General features: G+C 40.2%; 1 protein-coding gene across 1 annotated transcript; it reads left to right on the forward strand.

Annotated features, from left to right (window-relative positions):
- The first annotated feature begins 1,621 nt into the window (after positions 1-1,621).
- Positions 1,622-19,945, forward strand: ogdhl (oxoglutarate dehydrogenase L). The gene is made up of 23 exons (XM_084736050.1): positions 1,622-2,040; positions 3,362-3,594; positions 3,954-4,124; positions 4,997-5,099; positions 7,538-7,653; positions 7,741-7,895; positions 8,240-8,386; positions 8,490-8,580; positions 8,685-8,864; positions 8,990-9,118; positions 9,664-9,843; positions 9,936-10,088; positions 11,560-11,662; positions 11,785-11,913; positions 12,344-12,494; positions 15,744-15,871; positions 15,954-16,132; positions 16,261-16,332; positions 16,976-17,101; positions 17,767-17,839; positions 18,635-18,798; positions 19,560-19,714; positions 19,807-19,945. Exons 2-23 carry the CDS (start codon positions 3,364-3,366, stop codon positions 19,928-19,930), a joined length of 3,060 nt encoding a protein of 1,019 aa, XP_084592176.1. The 5' UTR covers positions 1,622-2,040; positions 3,362-3,363; the 3' UTR covers positions 19,931-19,945.
- Positions 19,946-22,395: the final 2,450 nt, after the last annotated feature.

Here is a 22,395-nt window from a genome sequence, read left to right on the forward strand (position 1 = left end):
AAAAATGCAGAACTCCGAGCATTATTGTGTGCTGTTGTACAGTTAAAGCATAGTGAATATTCTCTTTTATGTGAACAAATATTTTACTGGTTAAATTAGACATTTTATACTGCACTGCATACTGCTTTACACTAAGATCACCAGTTTAATTATGCTCTGATGAATGTGATCCTCTTGATATTGTGACCTACACCGCTCTGTCCTCTTGCAACTCATGCCCACTCCATTTTCCTCTTTTCAGTGGTGTGTTTGTCATGATTGATAATGCTGTTGCTTCTGTGCCAGCAAGTATGAACGATGAAAATCTAGATGAGGAGGAGAGAAGGGCTGAGGAAGGGAGGGGAAGGGAGGAAAGAAGCTGGAGGGAGAGAGGGAGGGATGGAGGGAGGGCCAGTTATCTTATTGTTTAACCCACTCAAGGTAGAAGCCCATCAATCTGAAACCACTTGCTCAAATGACTCATGTTCAGCCTTTATAAAAGTTTAATTGGCTCTCATAATTAACACTGAGGGGAAAGACATATGCGTGATGTAACTTAGAGGAGAAGAAATGACCTGTCTGGATATGGAGGGGTTCATAGATTTGAGCTGACAGGATTCCAGTAAGTATTGTGATCAGAAAATTAATTGCTGTTATTAATAATAAAAAAAACCCACAACTAGAGCTGCAACGATTAGTCAATTATTAATCAACTATTAAATTAATCACCAACTATTATGATGTATTTTTTAAATTTAAAAAAAAAAAAAGTCCAGCAGGCACCGCATGCCACCCCTCTAGATCCACCCCTGTATCTTGAGCTTCTCCATGTTCTGACATTTTCTGGACCAAACAACTAATCAGTTAATCAAGAGAATAGTCGACAGATTAATCTATAATGAAAATAATCAGTTGCAGTACTAAACAATTAATGATTTCTGATAATTTTTCCATTCCCAGCCATAAGCAAACTGATAGTAGTGTTTTAATTTGACTTTCTGAGGGTCATGTTGAATCCTTTTTTGCAGCCTTCCTCACATGGTTCAAGCACCATCATCTCTCTCCACAAAAATGGTATGAAAATTCTTTCTGTCATTTTACAATCTCGAAAAAAATAATTCACATTAATAGATGAGTAAAGTTTAATTTTTAATTGATTAATGTACTTTATTTGATAATTAAGTATTTGAAAACTGTTAAAATGTAAATGTAACACCATAAGATTATGATTCCCTCCAGGTTTATGGCTGTAAAATGCATTGATAATTATTTTATTTTTTTTTAACTCATAAGCAGTGAACCAAAGATGGCAGCAACACAACAAATGGTGGCAACAAACTGTATTTAAGGAAAAACACACCCCAGGACCCTGAAAACAAGCATTTAGATGAGACAACTGAATATTTTCCATTAGTACTGTAATAGAAATTATTTAAATTTTAAACAATGACCACTGTTTTACTTCGTTACTTTAAGATTACACACCCTAAAGAAAACCCTGAAAATTATTTATTGAAAAATTGGTCTTGGTCCATTTTATGATCAAAACATTACATTTTTTCCATCCCATAGAGGGTTTAGAGAACACTTGTCTTAAAATATAATTAAGTTTTCCTGTCTCTGTCTCCTGAGCTGGTGTGTTTGGCCGTTACTTTGGCACCAGCGGCACCTTTGGGTGCGCCACGCTTCTCTCTTTGCAGGAGAGGCACCACCTGACACACCAGAGGGGGAGTGCGCGCGCGCTCGGATCTGTGTCACCGACACCTGTCCTACTTCCACCTTCTGCGATGACACTTGAGTATGAGCCGTGCAGTCTAAAGGTAAATGTAGTTTTTAGGAATAAACCATAGATGACATTTTAAAGTACTGTCCTATATTTCTGTCATACCGCGCGTCTCCAGTGGCACGGCCGATGGAGATTATGAGGATTTATGTTGACGTTGAGGGATTAGAGGTCCCGAGAAAAGCGTAACAGACCCAGAATGAGACAGGCATTGTTTTGGTGTTGATGTCGGCGGTGTAGCGTGAAGGAGCCTGGGAAGCATCCTGCAGGACGAGGAGGTGAGGAAGTTGTAGCAGCGGTAGATAAACGCGTTACTGCAGCAGTAGAGCAGCACACGCAGGCTGACGGAGGTGACGCGCTTTTTTTTGCAGCTGCAAAGACTTTGGCGCAGAAACGCGCACAGGCCGTCAACACGCTCGTACTATTTGCTCTGGCAGAGGTTTTGCATTAAATATATGCCACTCAGCAGAAGCTCCTACGCAATAGAGCAAGTGGATCAAATACATCCCATCATTCAGTTAAGGGGGCAAAGTTATGGGTTTGCTACGCCAAAATAATGCATGTTTTTGCACCCTCGTAGTACCAGGCCTGCTCTCAGTCACCATGCTCGTGTATGTTATGTCTTATCATCACCATTCATATACAACCAGTGTGTTTATTTATTGCTTACTAGAGCACAAACTTGATTGAAAGATCACAAATTCCTCATAGATAGCTTCTTAATTTACTGTAGCGCTCAAAGATCAACACATGATGCAGTGGTGGACAGAGCACCAGTGCACTGAAAGTTATGATGCATTTATGGTGCAACATTCACAGTCCCTGGTTTAGATTAAAATAGTTTTTTATGTGACAAGAACTACTACACATCTGTTATATAAACACAAAGGGGATATTGGGCCACTCTAGGGGGTACTTAAACATGTTTTGTCTATGATAGGCATCCAAGAGAGCACTTTTGTAGTGTTTTTTCATACATGGGGGCACCAGTGGAGAAGAACACCTCGAGTCCACCAGTGGATTCATGCATTTAACTGTAAAATGCACAAAGTCAAAGAGTTGGGTCTGTTAAGCAAGGCTATTAAGCTAATATTTTGCATTAGCCCTGCTTTTAGAATTTGGGATGTAGTGGGGGGTAAATTCACTGCAGGTCTTGGCTTAATGCAAGAGATTAGGTCTGTAGAAATGCAGGAAATTTGTTTGAATTTACATTTTTTTGGGGGGGAGGACCCCCATTGTTCTTACTAGGTTTGCTCCATTTTAAATTGCTCCCCATTTTAAATCATAACCAGGCAGCCATTCTGCTAAGTGGAAATCCCATCAAAAAATATACGCTTCTAAAGGTCGTTTTATCTATAAAGAGCCTGTGTGCAATTACAGTTCTTGATAAGTGCGATCTGTGCACAACCTGCAATCATGTTAAGCAGCTGAAATATTGCTTTACGTGTGACATTCAGATTTAGTGCATTGCTTTGCAATAAAACTGCGTGAAACTCAATTATGCACGCTGTTTCTGCATTTTCATAAATGATGATGAACCGAGATGTCTGCATCTGACTCTCTCTAACTTCCATCTGTCTCTTTCTCATCTCTCTGTAGCCATGAGTCAGTTTCGGGCATTAGCAGGTGTTTTGAGGGGTGGGCGTGTCAGGGGGAGTCAGTGGCTGCGAGGATGTGGAGGTGGAGGAAGCCCAACCAGGCGCTGGGTTGAGCTCAGGAGAGGCTGCTCCTCCTCCGGTGTGGCATCTGTCCCCTCAGCCGTGGCCAGCAGCTCCAGCTATGTGGAGGAGATGTACTTTGCCTGGCTGGAGGATCACAAAAATGTCCATGAGGTAACAGTGAGCAACATGTGCCATTTATTCAGTGAAAAACAGAAAAAAGTTTTTCTGCCAATGAGTGAGTCGGTTTAGCAGTTAAATTTCAGTAAACTGCTCTGGCCAGTGTTCTTGAAATACCTTTCAGCCAAAGGGTACTTAAAGGAATAGTCTGGATTATTTGAAGTGGGGGTTGTTTGAGGTTCTTATCTTGGTTCTTTACCAAATAGTGTTTTAGCTAGGCTACTGAGAAAGGTCCCCCTCCCGACAAAAAATATCATTTTTAAGCTACTACAAGGAGTTTGGTTATAAAACAGTCTGAACAAGCCTCAAGCCTCCACAAGCCTCTACTTTATCTGTCTCTCTCTGTATTCTAGTCTTGGGACGCGTTCTTCCGTAACATTCAGGCCTCCAGTCCTTCTGGCGAGGCGGGCGAGAGACGCCCCTCCGCTCTGCTCCAGGGCCGAGTGCTGTCCCACTCACCAGACATGGCACAGAAAGTGGTGGAGGACCACCTGGCTGTGCACACACTCATTAGAGCCTACCAGGTACCCTCCACTCACCCGGCCCAGCTGTGTCACACTCACACACACACACACACACACACACACACACACACACACACACACACACACACACACACACACACACACCAGCCATCAGCTTGCATGATGTGGATTTATGTTATTTACAAATTAAGAGATTGATTACATATCTCCTGGGCATCTATTTAAATCTTAATACAGTGTCTGTCTGTGCGCAGAATTAAGATGTCATCTACCTCGAGCAACCGCTGGCTGACTATTTGTTTCTCTGATGTGTGTGTGTGTGTGTGTGTGTGTGTGAAAAATGCATCAAACAAAATCCACTTGACTTGCCAAAACAGATGCAACTGGCAATGAGAGCTGTTTATACTGTGTGTCCTTGTATTAAAAGGAATATACAATTTGTTTTTTCACTGTGAGAGGTTATGCAAATTGCAAGATTAACTCTAACCTACTTACCCTGGCTGCTTTTTGAAAATGAAAATATCAAAGAGACTACTTAAACAAAACAGGTGGTAACATTTCCACTCGCCCTCAAATTAATTCGAAGAACTATCCGAGGGATTTATTAAATTCTGTCTTTTGGCAAAGGCGTCACTTTTATTCCCAGCTTGTTGCAATCCTGGTGGGAATGTGTGTGTGTGTGTGCATGTGGGTGTGTGTGTACATACGCATAAAAGCACTCCCGTGGGGCTCTTTTCTCTGAGAGGTTGACCTATAACTGAGAGTTAGCTTATTCTCCAGCTGCTCATACTCAGCATCATGATGGCAGCCCCTTGATGAATCTTATTTGCTCCCACCTGCCACTTTGTTTCTCTTACCTGATTCTTCCCCACTCCCTCCTCTGTCACATCTCTGTCTGTCTCTCTGTGTAGATTCGTGGTCACCATGTTGCCCAGTTGGACCCTCTGGGAATTCTGGAAGCTGACCTGGACTCCTTCGTTCCCTCTGACCTGATCACCACTATCGATAAATTAAGTGAGACCCACAACTCCTGCAGCCATCCCAGGCACATCACACACCCCTACCAAAAATCAAAATTATAGATCAACTGATATGTTTAATAACCATTTTCTGATGCTTTATACTTCTGCTGCACTACACTGCTAATATTGTACTTTTTATTCAACTTGGCCACTTTTATTTGTTAACTTCTAGATAAGATCATTTCAGATCATTAATACAAATTTTAAATCAACTAGAGAGTGGTCCCTCAGCAAATTAGAGGGAAGATGAGGGAAAATAGTAATAAATAATAGTTATTTTATATATTAGAATGTATTGGGTATTTAAAAGATCGTAGGAGGGATATTGAGCGAGAGTACTGAGTGGACTTCAGACAGAAAGAGGCAGCTGGATCACAGGAAAAGGAACACTTTTTTAAAATTAAATTGTTTATTTGGCAATCAAATTTTTTAAAAGTAAGATTCCAATAATTGCAATAATGCTGAATATTGGAGCCAATAATCCATCAACCCCTACTGGTAACTATAGACAGAGGCAGCTGCATCAGAGCCAAAGTGGTGCAATTTTAAATTAAATGATCACCAATCAGACTTAACATACTATATATAATGATTCTAATAATCATAAAAATACTGACTATCAGGTCTGATTATCGGTTGATCCCTAATGTAAATAGTGAAAGAGGAAGATTTTTGTCATGTCGTTGTTGTCTTAGGTCCATCGTCTTCACAGTTTTTTCATTTACTGAGGCTCCATGAAACCCAAGTGAAACAGGCTGTATAAATTCAAAAATACTGATACTGAGAAAAAAACCCTTGTTTTTATTAAGACTTTGGACAGAAGAGGCATAGAACTCCTATTTTATCCCCTTTCTTAAGTAAAGGCATATGGAGTTAAGCCACAGGCAGTATATATGCTGATTAGATTCACACTATAGAAGTCCTTCCTTCTAATTACCTCAGGATACTTGTTTCAGTCCTGAGCATATTATTCTCATTGGTGGATTTACTTCAAAAGCTTCATTTGCCTTACAATGAAAATATCTGTTTTCCTGCACTGTTTATCAATAACATTTCTGTACCCCTTTGAGGGTTTGTACAGTACATACATGTGCGTCTATACACGCATCATATACACACCTCTCTGATCAGGGTTGCATAACTCATCAGCGTGTAAGTGGTATTTCAGAATAAAAGGCCCCATCGCATTCTCCACCAAGTCCGTATACGGGTTGGTCAGCCTAATGCTGTCATTAATCTCAGGCCCAGCTCCTGTCATTCTCCATTTCATTTAGCGGACAGGATCGGTGGACGCCGGACGGCCACAGAGAGCGATCGAAGTCTACAGTAATAGCTAGTAAAGAGGAGAGAGTGAGAGGGAGAGAGACATTGTTTCTGTTGCCTGCTGTTATCAGTGATCAGTGTGTGTCAGGACATAGCATTGCATTATGTATTGTCACCAAGACTATAGCTCTCTAATGAAGGCTAATGACAGCCTCCATGGCCCCTTATTTGGTCAGCTGATAGTACAAGAGTCTATTCCTGGCCCCCTTTGTCTTTGCTGTTCCTAATATAATTTGCACCTGTCTCCTCTTATGTTGCCTGCGATCTTGAGCCTGACCAGCTCTCTCAGGTGCGCTTTGTCACCACAGAAACTTATGTGGGGCTGTCGATGCTGCATCTGTATACAAATGCATCCTGGATTATTGTTTTTATTTCATAATCAAGGTTTATTTACACAAGTTTTCATCAAAAACAGATTTTACGTGGCTTAGAATTCAAGTTAATTCAGTGCAGGGTTGTGCTCTGAAGTTTGCAGGGAGCAGTAATGTCATTTTATCAAAAAACTATATAAGTTTGACCCAAAAAGTGATTAGTCCTTTCAATGAAATTACCATCTCTGTTATGGCTGCAGGTAACAATTTTTATGATAAATTAATCTCGTCGTTATTATTTTTCAATAAATGCATTAATCATTTTGTCTATAAAATGTCAGTGAAAAATGGCCATTACAATTTCCCAGAGCCCAAGGTGACGTCCTCACATGGCTTTATTGTCTGACCAACAATCCAAAACCCAAAGGTGTTCAATTTACAGTGGTGTATCAGATCTTCAGAGCCAAATCAAATCTTCACTTTTGAGAAGGTGGAACCGATGATTATTTGACATTTATGCTCAATAAATGACTTAAACCATTCTTCGGTTTTCATGATATTAAAAGAAATCAAAGAACTTAACATCTTGACAATTGAAATACACAACCCTGGAACATTTTGTAAGGTGCAGATAAAAATGGAATGCAATGATGTGCACATCTTTTCGACCTCTTTTCAGCCTAATTTGAGAGGGAGAATATAATATTATATGTGTTCAGGGCCAATTGGAAGTTTATGTTGTAGGCTTGTCTCTAAAGTCTTAAACAATCCTGTGTTTCACATTGTGTTATCGCAGGTTTCTACAGTCTTGATGAGTCTGACTTGGATAGGACCTTTCAGCTGCCTTCCACCACCTTCATCGGAGGAGACAGCACCACTCTTCCTCTGAGAGAAATCATACGCAGACTAGAGGTATTTTGTTTGTGTGTTTGTGTCCACGTGTCTAATATGTTGGAAAGCCTTAACACTGTACCTTGCTATTTGTTGTTCTTTTTTCAGAAATCCTACTGTGGTCACATCGGGGTCGAGTTTATGTTCATTAACAATGTTGACCAGTGTCAGTGGATCCGTCAGAAGATTGAGACTCCTGGAATCATGCGGTTTACTAATGCTGAGAAGAGAACTTTGCTCGCCCGCCTCATCAGATCCACACGGTCAGCAATAAATAAACATCTACTGACTTACACTTTGATGACAGCACAATACCTCACTGTTAGTTATGGCTCACATCAGAGACTCACACAACATAAACAAAACCCCTGTGCACGCATATATTTGCGTGTACAGATAAACACCCTATTCTTCATATGAGCTCATTTTCATCTTTGATAAATGATCTCAGCTATGATCACACAATGGCACTGAAATAAATTTGCTTAAAGAGTTCAAGTTCTCTAAACTGTCATAGTATTGTTCCAAAATGTTGTTCTGCATTTTTTTGTGTAAAGCTGCTTGTTAGTGTCAAAAGCATCCATCAAATGAACTTTTTTATGTCCAGGTTTGAGGACTTCCTGGCCAGAAAGTGGTCATCAGAGAAACGTTTTGGTCTGGAGGGCTGTGAAGTGCTCATCCCCGCCCTTAAAACCATCATTGACAAGTCGAGCGCTTCAGGGATCGAGAGTGTGATCATGGGGATGCCTCATCGGTACTGTGGTCTCCACATTTTCTCGCCTCTCAGTTCAGTCTGTGAATACCGCTAATACTTCTCCGTCCATGTTTGATGTAGACTTTGTAAACTCTACTTCCAGGGGTCGGCTGAATGTGTTGGCTAACGTGATCCGTAAGGACCTGGATCAGATCTTCTGTCAGTTTGACTCCAAGTTAGAGGCGGCTGACGAGGTGAGGGAACTGCTGATGCATGACAGTGTGGAAAAGTATCAGAGAGAAGAGCATTCTGGAGATAGAAATGATGCCTTTTTTCATAAGCTTTTCTACACCTGTAGGGTTCAGGTGATGTCAAATACCACCTCGGGATGTACCACGAGAGGATCAACCGTGAGACGGACAAGAACATCACGCTGTCCCTCATGGCGAACCCCTCACACCTGGAGGCAGTGGATCCAGTGGTTCAGGGGAAGACCAAAGCCGAACAGTTCTATAGAGGAGACACTCAGGGAAAGAAGGTAACAGTTGCTGTAACAGGGACATCGTGGCTTATTTTGTATTTTGTGTTGTACATGTAGATTTGAGTAAGGGATATTCAGACATGTTTTGCTGTCCTGTTGAGTTTATGTTGTGATTTGTCCAGGTGATGTCCATCTTGCTGCATGGTGATGCTGCTTTTGCAGGACAAGGAGTCGTGTATGAGACTTTCCACCTGAGTGAGCTCCCCTCCTACACCACACATGGTACAATCCATGTGGTGGTCAACAACCAGGTATTGACGTGTTCAATGTCACTGTAACATGTGACCTGACACATTTACCGTTTACCAGAATGCATATATTTTACACTTTGCTGACATGCAATCAGTCATTGCAGTAATACTAATACTGTTCCCAATACTAATAATCATGCTCCTATAATTGCTACTGGTGCTTTTATTACTTTTACAAGTATTATTTATATAATATGTAATATTTCCACATTAAAATACTAGAAATGCTGTACCTGTGTTATATATTTCATTGTGCTATGTAATTACATTATGCCTAAAGTTACCAATGTTAGTCAGAACCAGAAAAAGCCGTTCGATTGTATCATGAAGATGTAAACATATTGCTTTACACAATTCTGTTGTTTTAATTCGTTATTCCAAGAAATCTGTAAATAAAAACTAACAAAAACAGCTTTTGATCTTTGTTTTATACATGTAAAATGCAAATGTATTTTCTGATGTTATTCATAACAATAGAGCACATTTTGTGTGTGCTTTTAGGCTCTAAGTGTTATCAACCTTGGTGTGTGATTGTTGCCTCTCAGATCGGCTTCACTACAGACCCTCGCGTGGCCCGCTCCTCCCCCTATCCCACTGATGTGGCTCGCGTTGTCAATGCACCCATCTTCCATGTGAACGCCGATGACCCCGAGGCTGTCATATACGTGTGCCGGGTGGCTGCAGAGTGGAGGGCCACCTTCAACAAAGATGTCGTCATTGATCTGGTTAGTCACAGACGAGTCTTAATGGATTATCAGGAACACACAATTCAAAATGCACATGCTTAGATGAGGCTTGTGTGTGTGTGTATTTACAGGTTAGTTACAGACGGTTTGGCCACAATGAGATGGACGAGCCCATGTTCACCCAGCCGCTGATGTACAAACAGATCCGTCGGCAGGAGCATGTGCTGAAAAAGTACTCTGACAAGCTCATTGCTGAGGGTGTGGTGACACTGCAGGAATTTGAGGTTTGTGATCTAATGCTGTTTGCTCTTGTTAAATATACTGTATATTGGTAGCTGCTACTGTATGCTGTTTTATTTGGTATCGCCCGACCCTGCTGGACTATGTGTATTAAATCACACTTCGATATTACCCTAGCCTTCAAGTAAATATGTTGTGCCAGCTCTGCTGTATTTGAGTTTCAATTTACTGCCTCAGTTCAATCACATAGCCTCACAATCCCTCACATAGAGTATATATTGCTCAATGAAGTTGAAGTATACCTCACATTCTGGCGCCATTCAATGGAATTGCTCAGGTTCTTCATCCAAAACAGAAACTTTGATTGTAGCATCCATTCTGAACATTTTTTTTATACCAAATGTCAGAGAAATACTGCAGCTCCTCTCTGATGGACACGGTTTCTGTTGTGTGGCCTTCTATTTGGACTCTTGCAAAAGCCCCATTTGTAATATAGCAAGGCAGAACCATTACTGCCGGTGGAGACTTTTCCTCTCCTCTAATATCTCTCTCGCTCTGCCTTTCTGTCTCAGCTACACACAGTTTTGGTTAGAGAGCTGTAGTACTTTAATTGAAGTAAACAAACTGGGCATCGATCAAAGGGTAGTTTGGATTATTTAATCTGATGTTGTATGAGGCACTTATCAAATGTCAGTGTGTTAGCTACAGTAGATGTTGGTCACCAGGACCCCAGTTTGAAGAGGCAGAGAAGAGCACCAGCAAGGAAGCTAAGGAATGTACTGCAGTGGGCAGGGTCAGCAACTAAAGGTATCTTAGTGATTTAAAAAAAAGGTCTGTCTAAAAAAATCAACATCAATTTCAGTGTATGCTATATTAAAATACATGTGTTTTCACCACTTAACCCTGCCATCGGATAGCCTTTTCTCACAGGAAACCTCTGTTATATAATACAGATATTGTTCTCTCCAAACAAACCAAACTCCATAGGCGAAATCGGTCATTTTACCTCACAGAGCACAGGAGTTGCTGGCCTACAGCTACCTCAGTCTGTTAGTTTGTCTGTTTTATTGTGTGACTTTGGTGAATCAGAACTATCCCTTTAAAACACAAATGTCACATAAAAACACAAAAACAAAATAAGATTGAACCAGTAGTAGACCAGCAACTCTTGTGTTCTGCTAAGTAAAATGACAGATTTGTCTATGGAGTTTGGTTTCTTTGGAGAGAGCGATATTTGGCTTATATAACAGCAGTTTTCCATCAGAAAAGACAGCATGGTAAAGCTGTGAAAATATTGTAAGTAATGCATACACGGAAACTGATAATGATTTTTTGGGGTGGACCTTTTTTAGTGACTAAAATAGGATTTGTTGTTGATTCTGGCCACAGCAGTTCATTGTATAACTTCTGTAATGATACTCCTTTCTCCTTCTCCAAACTGGCACTTACTTACCTTTAATATGTGGAATTGTTACTGTCATTGTCCCCATCACACATTACCAAATTTGGTTGCAGGAAGAAGTTGCTAAATATGACAAGATATGTGAGGAGGCATACACCAGCTCCAAAGATGAAAAGATTTTACACAATCGACACTGGCTCGACTCCCCCTGGCCAGGTAAAATGTCACTTTGCAATCCAGTAATTCATGTTTCATTTTTTTCTTTTGACTGACTGTTGTTTTTCTGAGAATACTCTGTGTTCCTGCTGGGGTGAAGCTGTCTCTCTTTCTCCCTGTAGATTTCTTCACAGCAGAGGGAGAGCCCAAGACCATGAGCTGTGTTCCCACAGGACTGGATGAGGAGGTCCTGCAGCACATTGGCCAGACAGCTAGCTCAGTGCCTCTGGAAGATTTTAAGATCCACCCTGGTGAGTTTACTTTTCTTTGTGCTGGAGAAAAGAGTTGCAGTGATGCAGATGGTAATATTAATACTGACATGCTGTGCTAGAAATCTGAAAGAAGAGCACACATAACTGCAGAGCAATATGGGATACATGTTGCCAAATAATAAAACACACAAACCACAGTACCACCATTACTTCATTTTTTGTCTACAGGGATGATATTAAGTAAATTAAAGCAGTTCACCTGTAAACACATCCTTTCCTAGCAGCAGGTGTTCGGCTTGCACAGCTGATTTGGCTCACGCTATAGCAGTTAAGACCACCACAAGGGTTTTTAATGTTATTTACAGTACAGTATGTCAGTTTACTGCGTTTTACACTCTCTTCCCCAGCTCTCTCCTAAGATACCACTTGGCTTCATTTTTGTTCCTCTTTTTGTGTGTGTGATCTCCAGGTGTGTCCCGTATCCTGCGTGGTCGAGCTGAGCTGGTGAAGAATCGGCAGATGGACTGGGCTCTAGGAGAGTACATGGCCTTTGGGTCCCTTCTCAAAGATGGCATCCATGTACGACTCAGCGGGCAGGATGTAGAGCGGGGCACCTTTAGGTGAGTCCATGCCAACACAACTGAAAACTCATTTTGGCCTATAATCGATCTTTATGCATCCTTTTACACCTCTTGTATTAATACTGTCAAACTGTGAGGAGGTCCCACCGCCACCACAGTCTCCTACTGGCGACTGTTGCAGCCTACATGCATGATTTCAGAGGCACTTTTCTAAAAAAATGTGATGCATATTACAGTGTTCTTAGACATTTTTGCAGTGAAATTTCGGGAGCAAGTGAAATTTGCACAAAAAGGTGTGATTTATTAAAAATCAAAGGCATCTTGTAACAAAATAGCTGTGTGGTATTCCCCAAAGAAGCAAAATATAAAAAGACACTGAGCATTGGTACATGTCAATCACAATGACAAACCTGTGTTCTTTTCATTACCTGTGACAAGAAAAAAAAACATAATAAATAATAAAGCAGAGTAGCTTCATTGAGACATTCATGTATGATGTTTGCACAGATGACTGCTATGATTGGTCAAGTTTGCAGAAGAGCTTTCCTGACCAGAGATAAAGGGTAAAGAAAAGTCATCTTAAGATAGTGAATTAAGTAATTTGGGGGTGTGGGTGGGGAGGGTGGCACAGGGAGCCTGACAGACCGAAGACGTCAGCACAGTCTCCTGGGAACTACGAAGCCCACATGGTGTTGTCATGGTATGGAAGGAACGAGTGACACATGAACAAAACCAGCTCCCCCTTTCACTGCGCCTGTCTCATCTGTCCTCTATCATTTCTCCACCAGCCCATCTTCACTGACACCACCACCCCCCTCCACCCCCTCTCAGCTCACAGCGACATACATCACACTAACTAACCAGAGGCTACGGGGGCTTTTTCTTTTGCCTCGCATTTAGCACTGACGTCTACTTCTCCAAGTCCCCTTTAGCTGGGTTATTTGAAAAAAAGAACTGCAGTCAAACACAACATCACCTGTTGTTTATTTAAATCCTCTCTCCACAAGCTTTCTTTCTCATTGTACTTAAGCTTTACTTTACCCCCTCTTCTACCACCCCTCATAGCTTCCTCCCCCTCCCCCCCCCACCCTCTACTCTGTTTCCCTTCATAGTTCTTAGGAGCTGAGCATATTGGCATGTTACAGTTGAGTGGTCCTGCTTGCGTTTCTGTGATGTACGTAACAGCGTGGACTAATGGATTCACTTCGTCGTGTTTGGGTGGGTTGCATGTGCTGTGCCGTGCACCCCTTTCCCTGACTAATGGGGCCCCCAGGCAGAGGAAGTGTGTGTGTGTGTGTGTGTGTGTGTGTGTGTGTGTGTGTTTTGTGCGTTTGTGAAAAAAAGAAAGAAGAGAGAAGTGGGCACAGAGTTTATGAGGCAATCCCAGAGAAAGACCTCATTCAGGTGAGGGTCCTCTTTTGATTGAGAAAATGGAAAACATGAAATTCCGTTTGCCTTGCCTCAATTAATGCCGGATGCTCTCGATTTTGTTCTTTCATCAAAGGATTTCTTGAAGAGAAAGTATACATCGTGCAAATGTGGAGCAAGGATCAAACAAAACAATTATGCAGTATATAATGTGCCCTCATTAGTCCATAATTACAGCTGATGTTTTTCAAATCATGATCATCTCATCCTGTAGGAGGTAATATGTCTCATTAAAGATAATAATCAATAGATTTTGGTTGTTTCCTGTAGTTCTTCCGCCTGACCATTACATAACCTCTCTTACTGTGTGTGTGTCAGAGTGTATGTGTGTGTAGATGTCATTAAAGTGATGTTAAAGGGGTTTAAGTGATTGTCTGATCGTGCTGGTTTAGAGGGCTGATTCCTACACTTGGAGCGAGCGGCCTGGCAGAGCTTGTTAACGCTTGGCTCTTTGCTCCCATCAACTCTTGTTGGGCTTTACACCGACTGAGGATGAAGAGAGAGGAGGGTGCTCTTCATGGAGTGCCTTTATGGGCTGGAACAGGGGCTACAGTGTGTGTGTGTGTGTTTGAGTGTTTAGCCTGCATGTACTGGGTTAAAAGAAATCCTGTTGCCCTGCCACCACCATCATTTAAGAGCTTAAGTCGGGAAAATCTTTTATGGAAATTTTGTTATAAAAACCACACTGTATTTTTGGTCTTTTAAATACTAGTGGTAAAATTTAAGTCACTAAATAAAGTGACATTTGTACTGATTTTTTTATTACCTTTTTATAGACAAACGATTTGTGGTTAAAAAATAACAAATAGTCTAATCAATGATGAAAATCATAAGCTGAAAGCCCTGCTGTAAGCCTTTTTTATACAGCAAGTATCACTTTGTGAATTGGTTTGTGTTCTGTGTTTGTTTATACACTTCATCCATCAATTTCAGCTTAATGGTATACATAAATGGTAAATGACTGCAGTAATAGGGCTTTAATAGATGATATTACTACTTGGTACAGACTGAAATATCCCAACAACCACTGGATTGGTTGCCATTGTCCTCAAGGATCATAGGCGCAGATTTATGTTTTTGCCTGTGGATGCCCAGATTAAGTGAATACCACCAAGGTGACGATTGTCACAAAGTCAGTTATTGCGCTTGTTTTATTAATTACTGTGAAGTAGACTACTGTTGTCTGTTGGATATATAACAGACATGACAGCACAATGTCTTGAGGGACCAGTAGTTGCATAAACATTGGCCACATAAAACTACGTAGCGTGTGTTGTAGTACGAGGTAGTACGAACCAAGAGCAATACCTAAGCAAAAATACTTACACATACGAGGTGTTCACCATGTTGGTATTAATTGCAGTTTTTATACACATTGGCTGTATTACCTGTGGGTGCTCTACCTTTTCGGTGGGTGCTCGAGCACTGGAGCACTCATGAAATTAGCATGTATGCAGAGAATGAATCCCAGTGACTTTGGTCTTCATATTAGCATGCTAACATGCTAAACAAAGATGGTAAGCATGGTAACATTATAACTTTTAAAGAGCAGCCTCACAAAGCTGCTAGCATGTAGCCTTGTTCTATGGAAAATCCTCATTGTTCCCACGGCCCATTATTCTGAAACCCCAATAGTCTGAAAAATGTCACATTTGACCAAAAACCCATTAACACCCCATTATCCCAAAAAGAAAGAAAGAAAGTTTTATCCTTACTTGTTTATTTTGTTGATAAAAGGCTTTTGGTCAAATGGGAAATCTTTCTGACTACTGGGGTTTTGGATGTTAAAACAATGGCATGACAGTGTTTCTGTATGACTGTTTCAGTCCTCTCTGTCTCTGCCTCTCCTATGTTTTACAGTCACCGTCATCATGTTCTGCATGACCAAGAGGTCGACAAACGTATCTGTGTTCCCATGAACCACCTGTGGACCAACCAGGCTCCTTACACTGTCTGCAACAGCTCCTTATCAGAATATGGGGTGCTTGGTAAGACTGAAACCACTCCAACCACACAGCATCCTATACAGAATCATTTTGTAGCTGTATGTAATGATGACTGTGACCACAGGTTTTGAGCTTGGCTTTGCCATGGCAAGTCCGAATGCTCTGATCCTCTGGGAGGCCCAGTTTGGAGACTTTCACAACACAGCCCAGTGTATCATTGACCAGTTCATCAGCCCGGGCCAGGCCAAGTGGGTCCGCAACAATGGTATTGTCCTACTGCTGCCTCATGGGATGGAGGGAATGGTGAGAAGTGAAATAAACCAGGTTATATTGTGTCATTCGGCAGTATTCACAGATTAGTTTGGAATTCACAGTATATCTAGGAGTGATTCTTTTGTCATTGGTCTTGGTCTTCTTCTCTTCTGTCCCAGGGTCCAGAACATTCATCAGCTCGACCTGAACGCTTCCTGCAAATGAGCAAAGATGATCCCGATCACTTCCCTGTACGTTCACATGTACAATTTATATTATGGCTCAAATGGTGACCAATGTGAGGAACATGATTACCTCATGATATATGTCAGAGAAAGTGCACTGCAGTGTCCTGCAGTTAACATCCTATAACGTCCTGTTTTATTGGCTATGCTGATGTCCTGACCACTTAAGTGATGGCTTAAGTGATGATTGCCAAGTATTCTCGAGCTGAAAAGTCTCTTCATTATGGTCTCCAAAGTGTTGGTATTCAGCAGTAACTCAGGTCCCAGGGGTGAGCTAGTACAGGGGAACATTCAAGGAGGGAACCACAGCGGGCTGTATCAGCAGAAGCTTACCAGATTCATCTTCAAATGGGATATTGATCAAACTATTAGTGTGAGCATAGTAAAGAATTAACATTCTCTGTCCTCTGTCCTGTGTGTGTGTGTGTGTGTTTGTGTGTGTGTGTGTGTGTATACGTGTGAGAGAGAGAAAGAGAGGATACGGTGCCGTGATGCACTCATGCGCTGCATTTCCTGTCGAATCATGAGAAGAAAGCATTGCTGCTACCAACACTATAAGACTAAATTTAATTTTGTCTACACAAAGTTAAATGTCTGATTTCTGAGTCGATAACCTCCTAATTCCTGTGTTATTATTTTTTTCACAAAGGAGTTCAGTGGAGATTTTGAAGTCCAGCAGCTGTACGACTGTAACTGGATTGTAGTCAACTGCTCCCTGCCTGCTAACTACTGTCATGTGCTCAGACGGCAGATTCTGCTGCCATTCAGAAAACCGGTAAAGTGTAACATCTTCACTATATTCTTTATCTGTATCATGGATGGAAATTATGCATAAATTGCACTGAATTCAAATATACATGCCACTGCTTTACTCAAAGATAAATCGAGGCATTCTATGAAAAGTCCAGATGGTTATTTTAATCAAATGTCACCTTTTGTATGTTCTCAGTTAGTACTTTGAACCCCTGAAGTCAAACTAGTTTGGGTAGAAAGTTTTGGGATGTAAAGCATTTCTCCTTTTTAGTATATGCACAACTCTTTTTTCAGTCTCTCATACTTTTCAGCCACAGTGAATGTCTTAACTGATCCCCTGTTGCACATAAATGCAACGCTTCATGAAGCATGAGAAAATTACTTCCTGAGCAAATTAGTGAGGAGGCCAATAGGGGATAATATTGTTTGTTTTTTCATAAAAAACTCTGAAATTCTGGACTTGGTCGGCTAAGCACAAAGGGTTTTATTTATTTGATTGTTAAAGAAATGTTTTGTTTTCCCAATGCTGATGTTGCATGCTATATGGTGGCACCAAATTAGCGTGAAAAGAGATAAAAACTTTTTTCTCTGGAGTTTTTTCAAAGCACACAGTGAAGATACGGATGATAGAATCAATCTGTTGTTTGTCACTGACAGAAACTTTCTCCTCTTTTTTTTTTCCCACAGCTGATCATTTTCACTCCAAAGTCTCTGCTGAGGCACCCAGATGCAAGGTCCAGTTTTGATGACCTGGCCAAAGGTGGAGTTTTATTTGTGCCATGTGTCCTTTATTCTGAAATGCCAGTAGTCTGAAAAATGTACCAGTGGATGAAAAGCCCTTTTGTCAATTTGTTAGTAAAATCACTTGAAATATAGTAGTATAATATATAATAGTAAAAGGCCAGAAATATATCCTATTAAGGGCAAAACCCCTGCTGATTCAGCACCATGGACAGGGCCAGCTGTCATTGAACTAATGACTGTAGGGTGAGAGTACATTTTGAGGGATGGGCCTTTGTAACAATGGCTGTTTTTTTTTTTCGGGATAATGGGCTGTCAGATTAATGAACTTTTGGTCCACTGGGACAGTTTTCGGACGATTGGAGTTTAAAAAAAAAAAAGCTGTCGATAAAATGGGCAGTCTTCATTTTTATCTCTGTAAAATGTGACATAAAAATTTGGGTACCACTTTACAATAAGAATACCCATATTAATAATTTATAAATGGTTTATAATTAGGTTGTTAACACTATAAATAATTGATAAACAATTAGAAACAAGTTATAACACATTTTTCATACATAAGTGTAGGCTTACTATTTGGCAAGATCCAGGTACTGCTTACTACTAATTTATCTTACTAATGAGTTACTGTAAAATACATTACTATTTATTAATTAGTTACTTCCATTTATAACTGGCATTTATAAAGTGTTTACAACCTAATTAATAACTTCATTTTATTTATAAGGATAGTCTTACTTTAAACTGGTACCAAAATTTGTCATAAATACTGGTGGGCCTGGTAGGTCATGTATCATATCAATGTCTGCAGGAACTAAATTCAAGAGGCTGATTCCAGATGAGGGCCCTGCAAGTCAAAACGCAGCCCAGGTGAAGAGGGTGATCTTCTGCACTGGCAAAGTCTACTATGAACTGGCTAAAGAGAGGAAACAGCAACAACTGGAGAAAGACATCGCCATCATCAGACTGGAACAGGTGTTTAATTTCTCCTCTCAGTGATAAAGTTTTTCTTTTTTTTAAATTTAATTTCTATTTACAGTATCATTTTTTTATTTTTCATTTTTATACAATATACACATTATATTCAAGTATATGTTTATTAACAAATCCATAAAAAAGTATAGAAAAATAATAACAGTAATTAGTAGTAATATATGCACAAAATTTCCTCTAGGGAAGATGACAAGTAATATATGTATTCCAATATATGTATAGATAAAAGTAAATTTTGAGCAGTACCAGTGTGTTTATTAATACACTATGAACTATAAATAACAAGGTGCTATATATCTTTATTTATATAGCACATTTGAAAACAGTTTACTAAGTGCTTTGACAGACATAGCAAAAAAGCAGGATACCCAGGAGGCAATGTGATGGCACAAAGCCAAAACAATCAGGCTGAACACAAGCAAGACAAAGCTAAAATTGAAGTAAAACTAAGATACAAGCAAAAGACATAAAAAACAAGAAAACAAGAAAAACATGTCAGTAAGAATAAATAAAAATAAAGGGAAAAGAATGCAGAGACGACATCTGATGATGTTTTTGAGTCAGTATAAATACATTAAGAAATAAAATGGATAATAAGGTGACATCATGTAATGTCAATATAAATACATACATAAAAGAAATAAAAGAATAAAAAAGATTAAAATGGATTAAAAGACAACATCACGTAAAAGCAAGTCTATAAAAATGATGGAATGTTATAATTTCTTCTGCTTTGCTTTCAGATCTCTCCATTCCCATTTGACCTGGTCAAAGTGGAGGCGGAGAATTATTCCAACGCAGAGCTGGTGTGGTGTCAGGAGGAGCACAAGAACATGGGCTACTATGATTACGTCCGGCCACGTTTCCTCACTGTGGTTGCCAATAAAAGACCCATTTGGTAAGGGTTTCTGTTCACTCGTCACCTGATTGTTCTGAATCCGTTTAGATAATCAGGTGAGGGATTTGAGCTCCTGAGTGTGTGTCTTTCAGGTATGTGGGACGGGATCCTGCAGCTGCTCCTGCGACAGGAAACAGGTCCACCCATCTCAATGAGCTGAAGAGGTTCATGGACACAGCTTTCAATCTGAGCGCCTTCCAGGGGAAGGACTTGTAATTGAGAACTGGAACAGGCTGGAGGTGCATTTTTTTATCTCCAAACACCACGGTCTATTTATCAAGTCCTGATGTGACAAATGTTAAAACTCTTTTAGCTTTGTGACAGTTTATCGCCTAGGGTTTTTAGCTACATAACACTAATTCTTGATAGTCTTTTGTGAAAGATAGGACGGCAACACTAACTAATTTATGCCTGGATCAGACTGCACTTATTTAAAATGTTCACCATTTCAGATTAAAAGGGATAGTTTGGATTATTTGATGTGGGGTTGCATGAGGTACGTATCAATAGTCAGAGTATTACCTACAGTGCTTGGCGGCCGTTGTGCCCCCAGGTAGAAGCAGAGAGGAGTACCAACATGGAAGCTAATCAATGAACTGCAGTCGATGGGGTCAGCAACAAAAGGCATTTTAGCCACTTAAATAAGTTCCACCTAAAAACAATTTCACTTTAAGTGTACACTTTTTTCCACTGCCATCAGACAGGAAAACAGCTGTTATATAAGCCAGTTATCACCCTCTCCAAATCAAACAAACTGTAATGGTGGAATCTGAATAGCTTCAGTGAATCCGAACTAACCCTCTAAAACACTGAAGTCACACAAAAACACTAAAAATAATGGGCCAAAGCAGCCGTAGACTAATAACACCTGTGTCCTGTGAGGTAAAACCACTAATTTTGGTTTGGAGAGAGTGACATTTTGCTTATATGATGGCGGTTTCCCTTTAGAAAAGGTTGTCTGACAGAAGGAAAGCAGTGAAAATATTCCAAATATAGTGTACACTTAAACTGAAACTGTTTTTTTTTCTTCTTTTTTAGGTGGAACCTAAAAAAACTATTTCACATAATCCAAACTATCCCTCTAAGAGATCATTGTTCTGCCGTGACTTGGAGATACATCCTATATCCGCTGAATCCTGATAAATTATAGCATATAGTCTTTCACGACTTGCAACAACCATGATGTGCTGAGAAAAGCCAAAACATTTGGACACACTGGTCTCCTTGCCAGTGCCCTCAATCCAGAACCACTTGTCTTCTACTGTGAACGACAAATTATTTGTACCCAACTTACTTTATCATTCCCTACCAATGTCCTACGTCAAGTGAAATCAAGTAATTTTTATTTATGTAACCAAAAAATACCCTTTATTCGTATAGCCTCGATTTGGATGAGAAACACCTTGAAAACACCTGGTCTGTGGGATAAGATGATATCATGTAGTCTGAACCTGACTTTACCGGTAGAATCTGCACTTTATTCAGTCAACACTAGCACCTTTATGAGGGCTTTTACAGAAGTACAGTGTATGTAATATGTATACACCCTAAAGTTTTGTCTAAGGAGAAATAGAGACATAGAATTTCAGCCTCTTAATGGTGCTACATCTCAAACACCTATACCAACATGAACTCAGTCACAGAATTGTCACCTAGCTGAGTGATGAAGTAGCAATAGTACTGTCTTTGTACCTTTAATAACAGTTATATACCAAAGTCCAGATTTGTGACAATCACTGTTATTGAATTAGCTTTAGTACTGCAGTTACCTTCATTACTTCTATGCTGAATGTCAGTGTATGTTAGTAGTATTGATTTGTATTCGTATTGATTTTGTAGATGAATAGCAGAAGCTACAAGACGCACACAAAACACCAACTGGTGTACTTAAGTAACGAATGTGAATGACATATCACAGGGTATGAAGACTGTTCTGAAGTTTAACACATCAGTAGCTTTAGTGCCTGTATTTGCTTTGGCTACCTGAGCTGTTAGTGAAGGAGTCTGTATTTATTGTCACGCCTCACTTCACCAGGAGACATGAGCCAGCTGGCACAGAGACTCGCAGCCATGTTTTCTACTTAGGACATAAGGCTCAGCTTCCTCTTTGGAGGCTGAGGGATGCACACACACACACACACACACACACACACATAAACAACACACGCACAGACACAGAAAAGCTTTGGATGCTTTGAGAGCAATATTGACGCCTGGCTGTCACACGAAAATCCCCAGGTGTTTCACTGAACTGATATTAGTTACCACTGTGAAATGCTCCATAAAATTATGCTTCCCGTTTAGCCATACTTTAGCTTACCTTTCCCACTTCCAGCTGGGAGATTTAACCATAAGCCATGCACAGTTGTAATTTTACATTTTTAATGTTTTAAAAAAAGGTTTATGTGTGTTAGTTTTTTAATGAACATAAATATATCCTCATATTAGTGTGGGTATGGAAATACATGCACAACTTGATAGAGCTGCACCTACACTGGGAATAATATGCAATAAAATGTATTTAAGTTTAATAACATGCTTTGGTCATGATCTTTGGTTGCACATGCTTCACAGCAGGATTCAAAATGAACTTTTTGTTGATAACACTGGTGAGTAACAAACTGGTTACTTTAATGACTCAGTATGGCTTTTGCAAAGACAAAATTGCAAACAATTCTATA

Source organism: Lutjanus erythropterus, chromosome 14 (assembly GCF_056507025.1).
Source record: "Lutjanus erythropterus isolate fLutEry1 chromosome 14, fLutEry1.hap2, whole genome shotgun sequence".
Lineage (NCBI taxonomy): Eukaryota > Metazoa > Chordata > Actinopteri > Lutjaniformes > Lutjanidae > Lutjanus > Lutjanus erythropterus.

Coding starts and splice junctions, on each gene's coding strand:
- ogdhl (XM_084736050.1), top strand. CDS start 3,364: ATGAGTCAGTTTCGGGCATTAGCAGGTGTTTTGAGGGGTGGGCGTGTC. Junction 7,896..8,239: donor CGCCTCATCAGATCCACACG/GTCAGCAATAAA, acceptor TTTTATGTCCAG/GTTTGAGGACTTCCTGGCCA. Junction 11,914..12,343: donor AGATTTTAAGATCCACCCTG/GTGAGTTTACTT, acceptor TGTGATCTCCAG/GTGTGTCCCGTATCCTGCGT.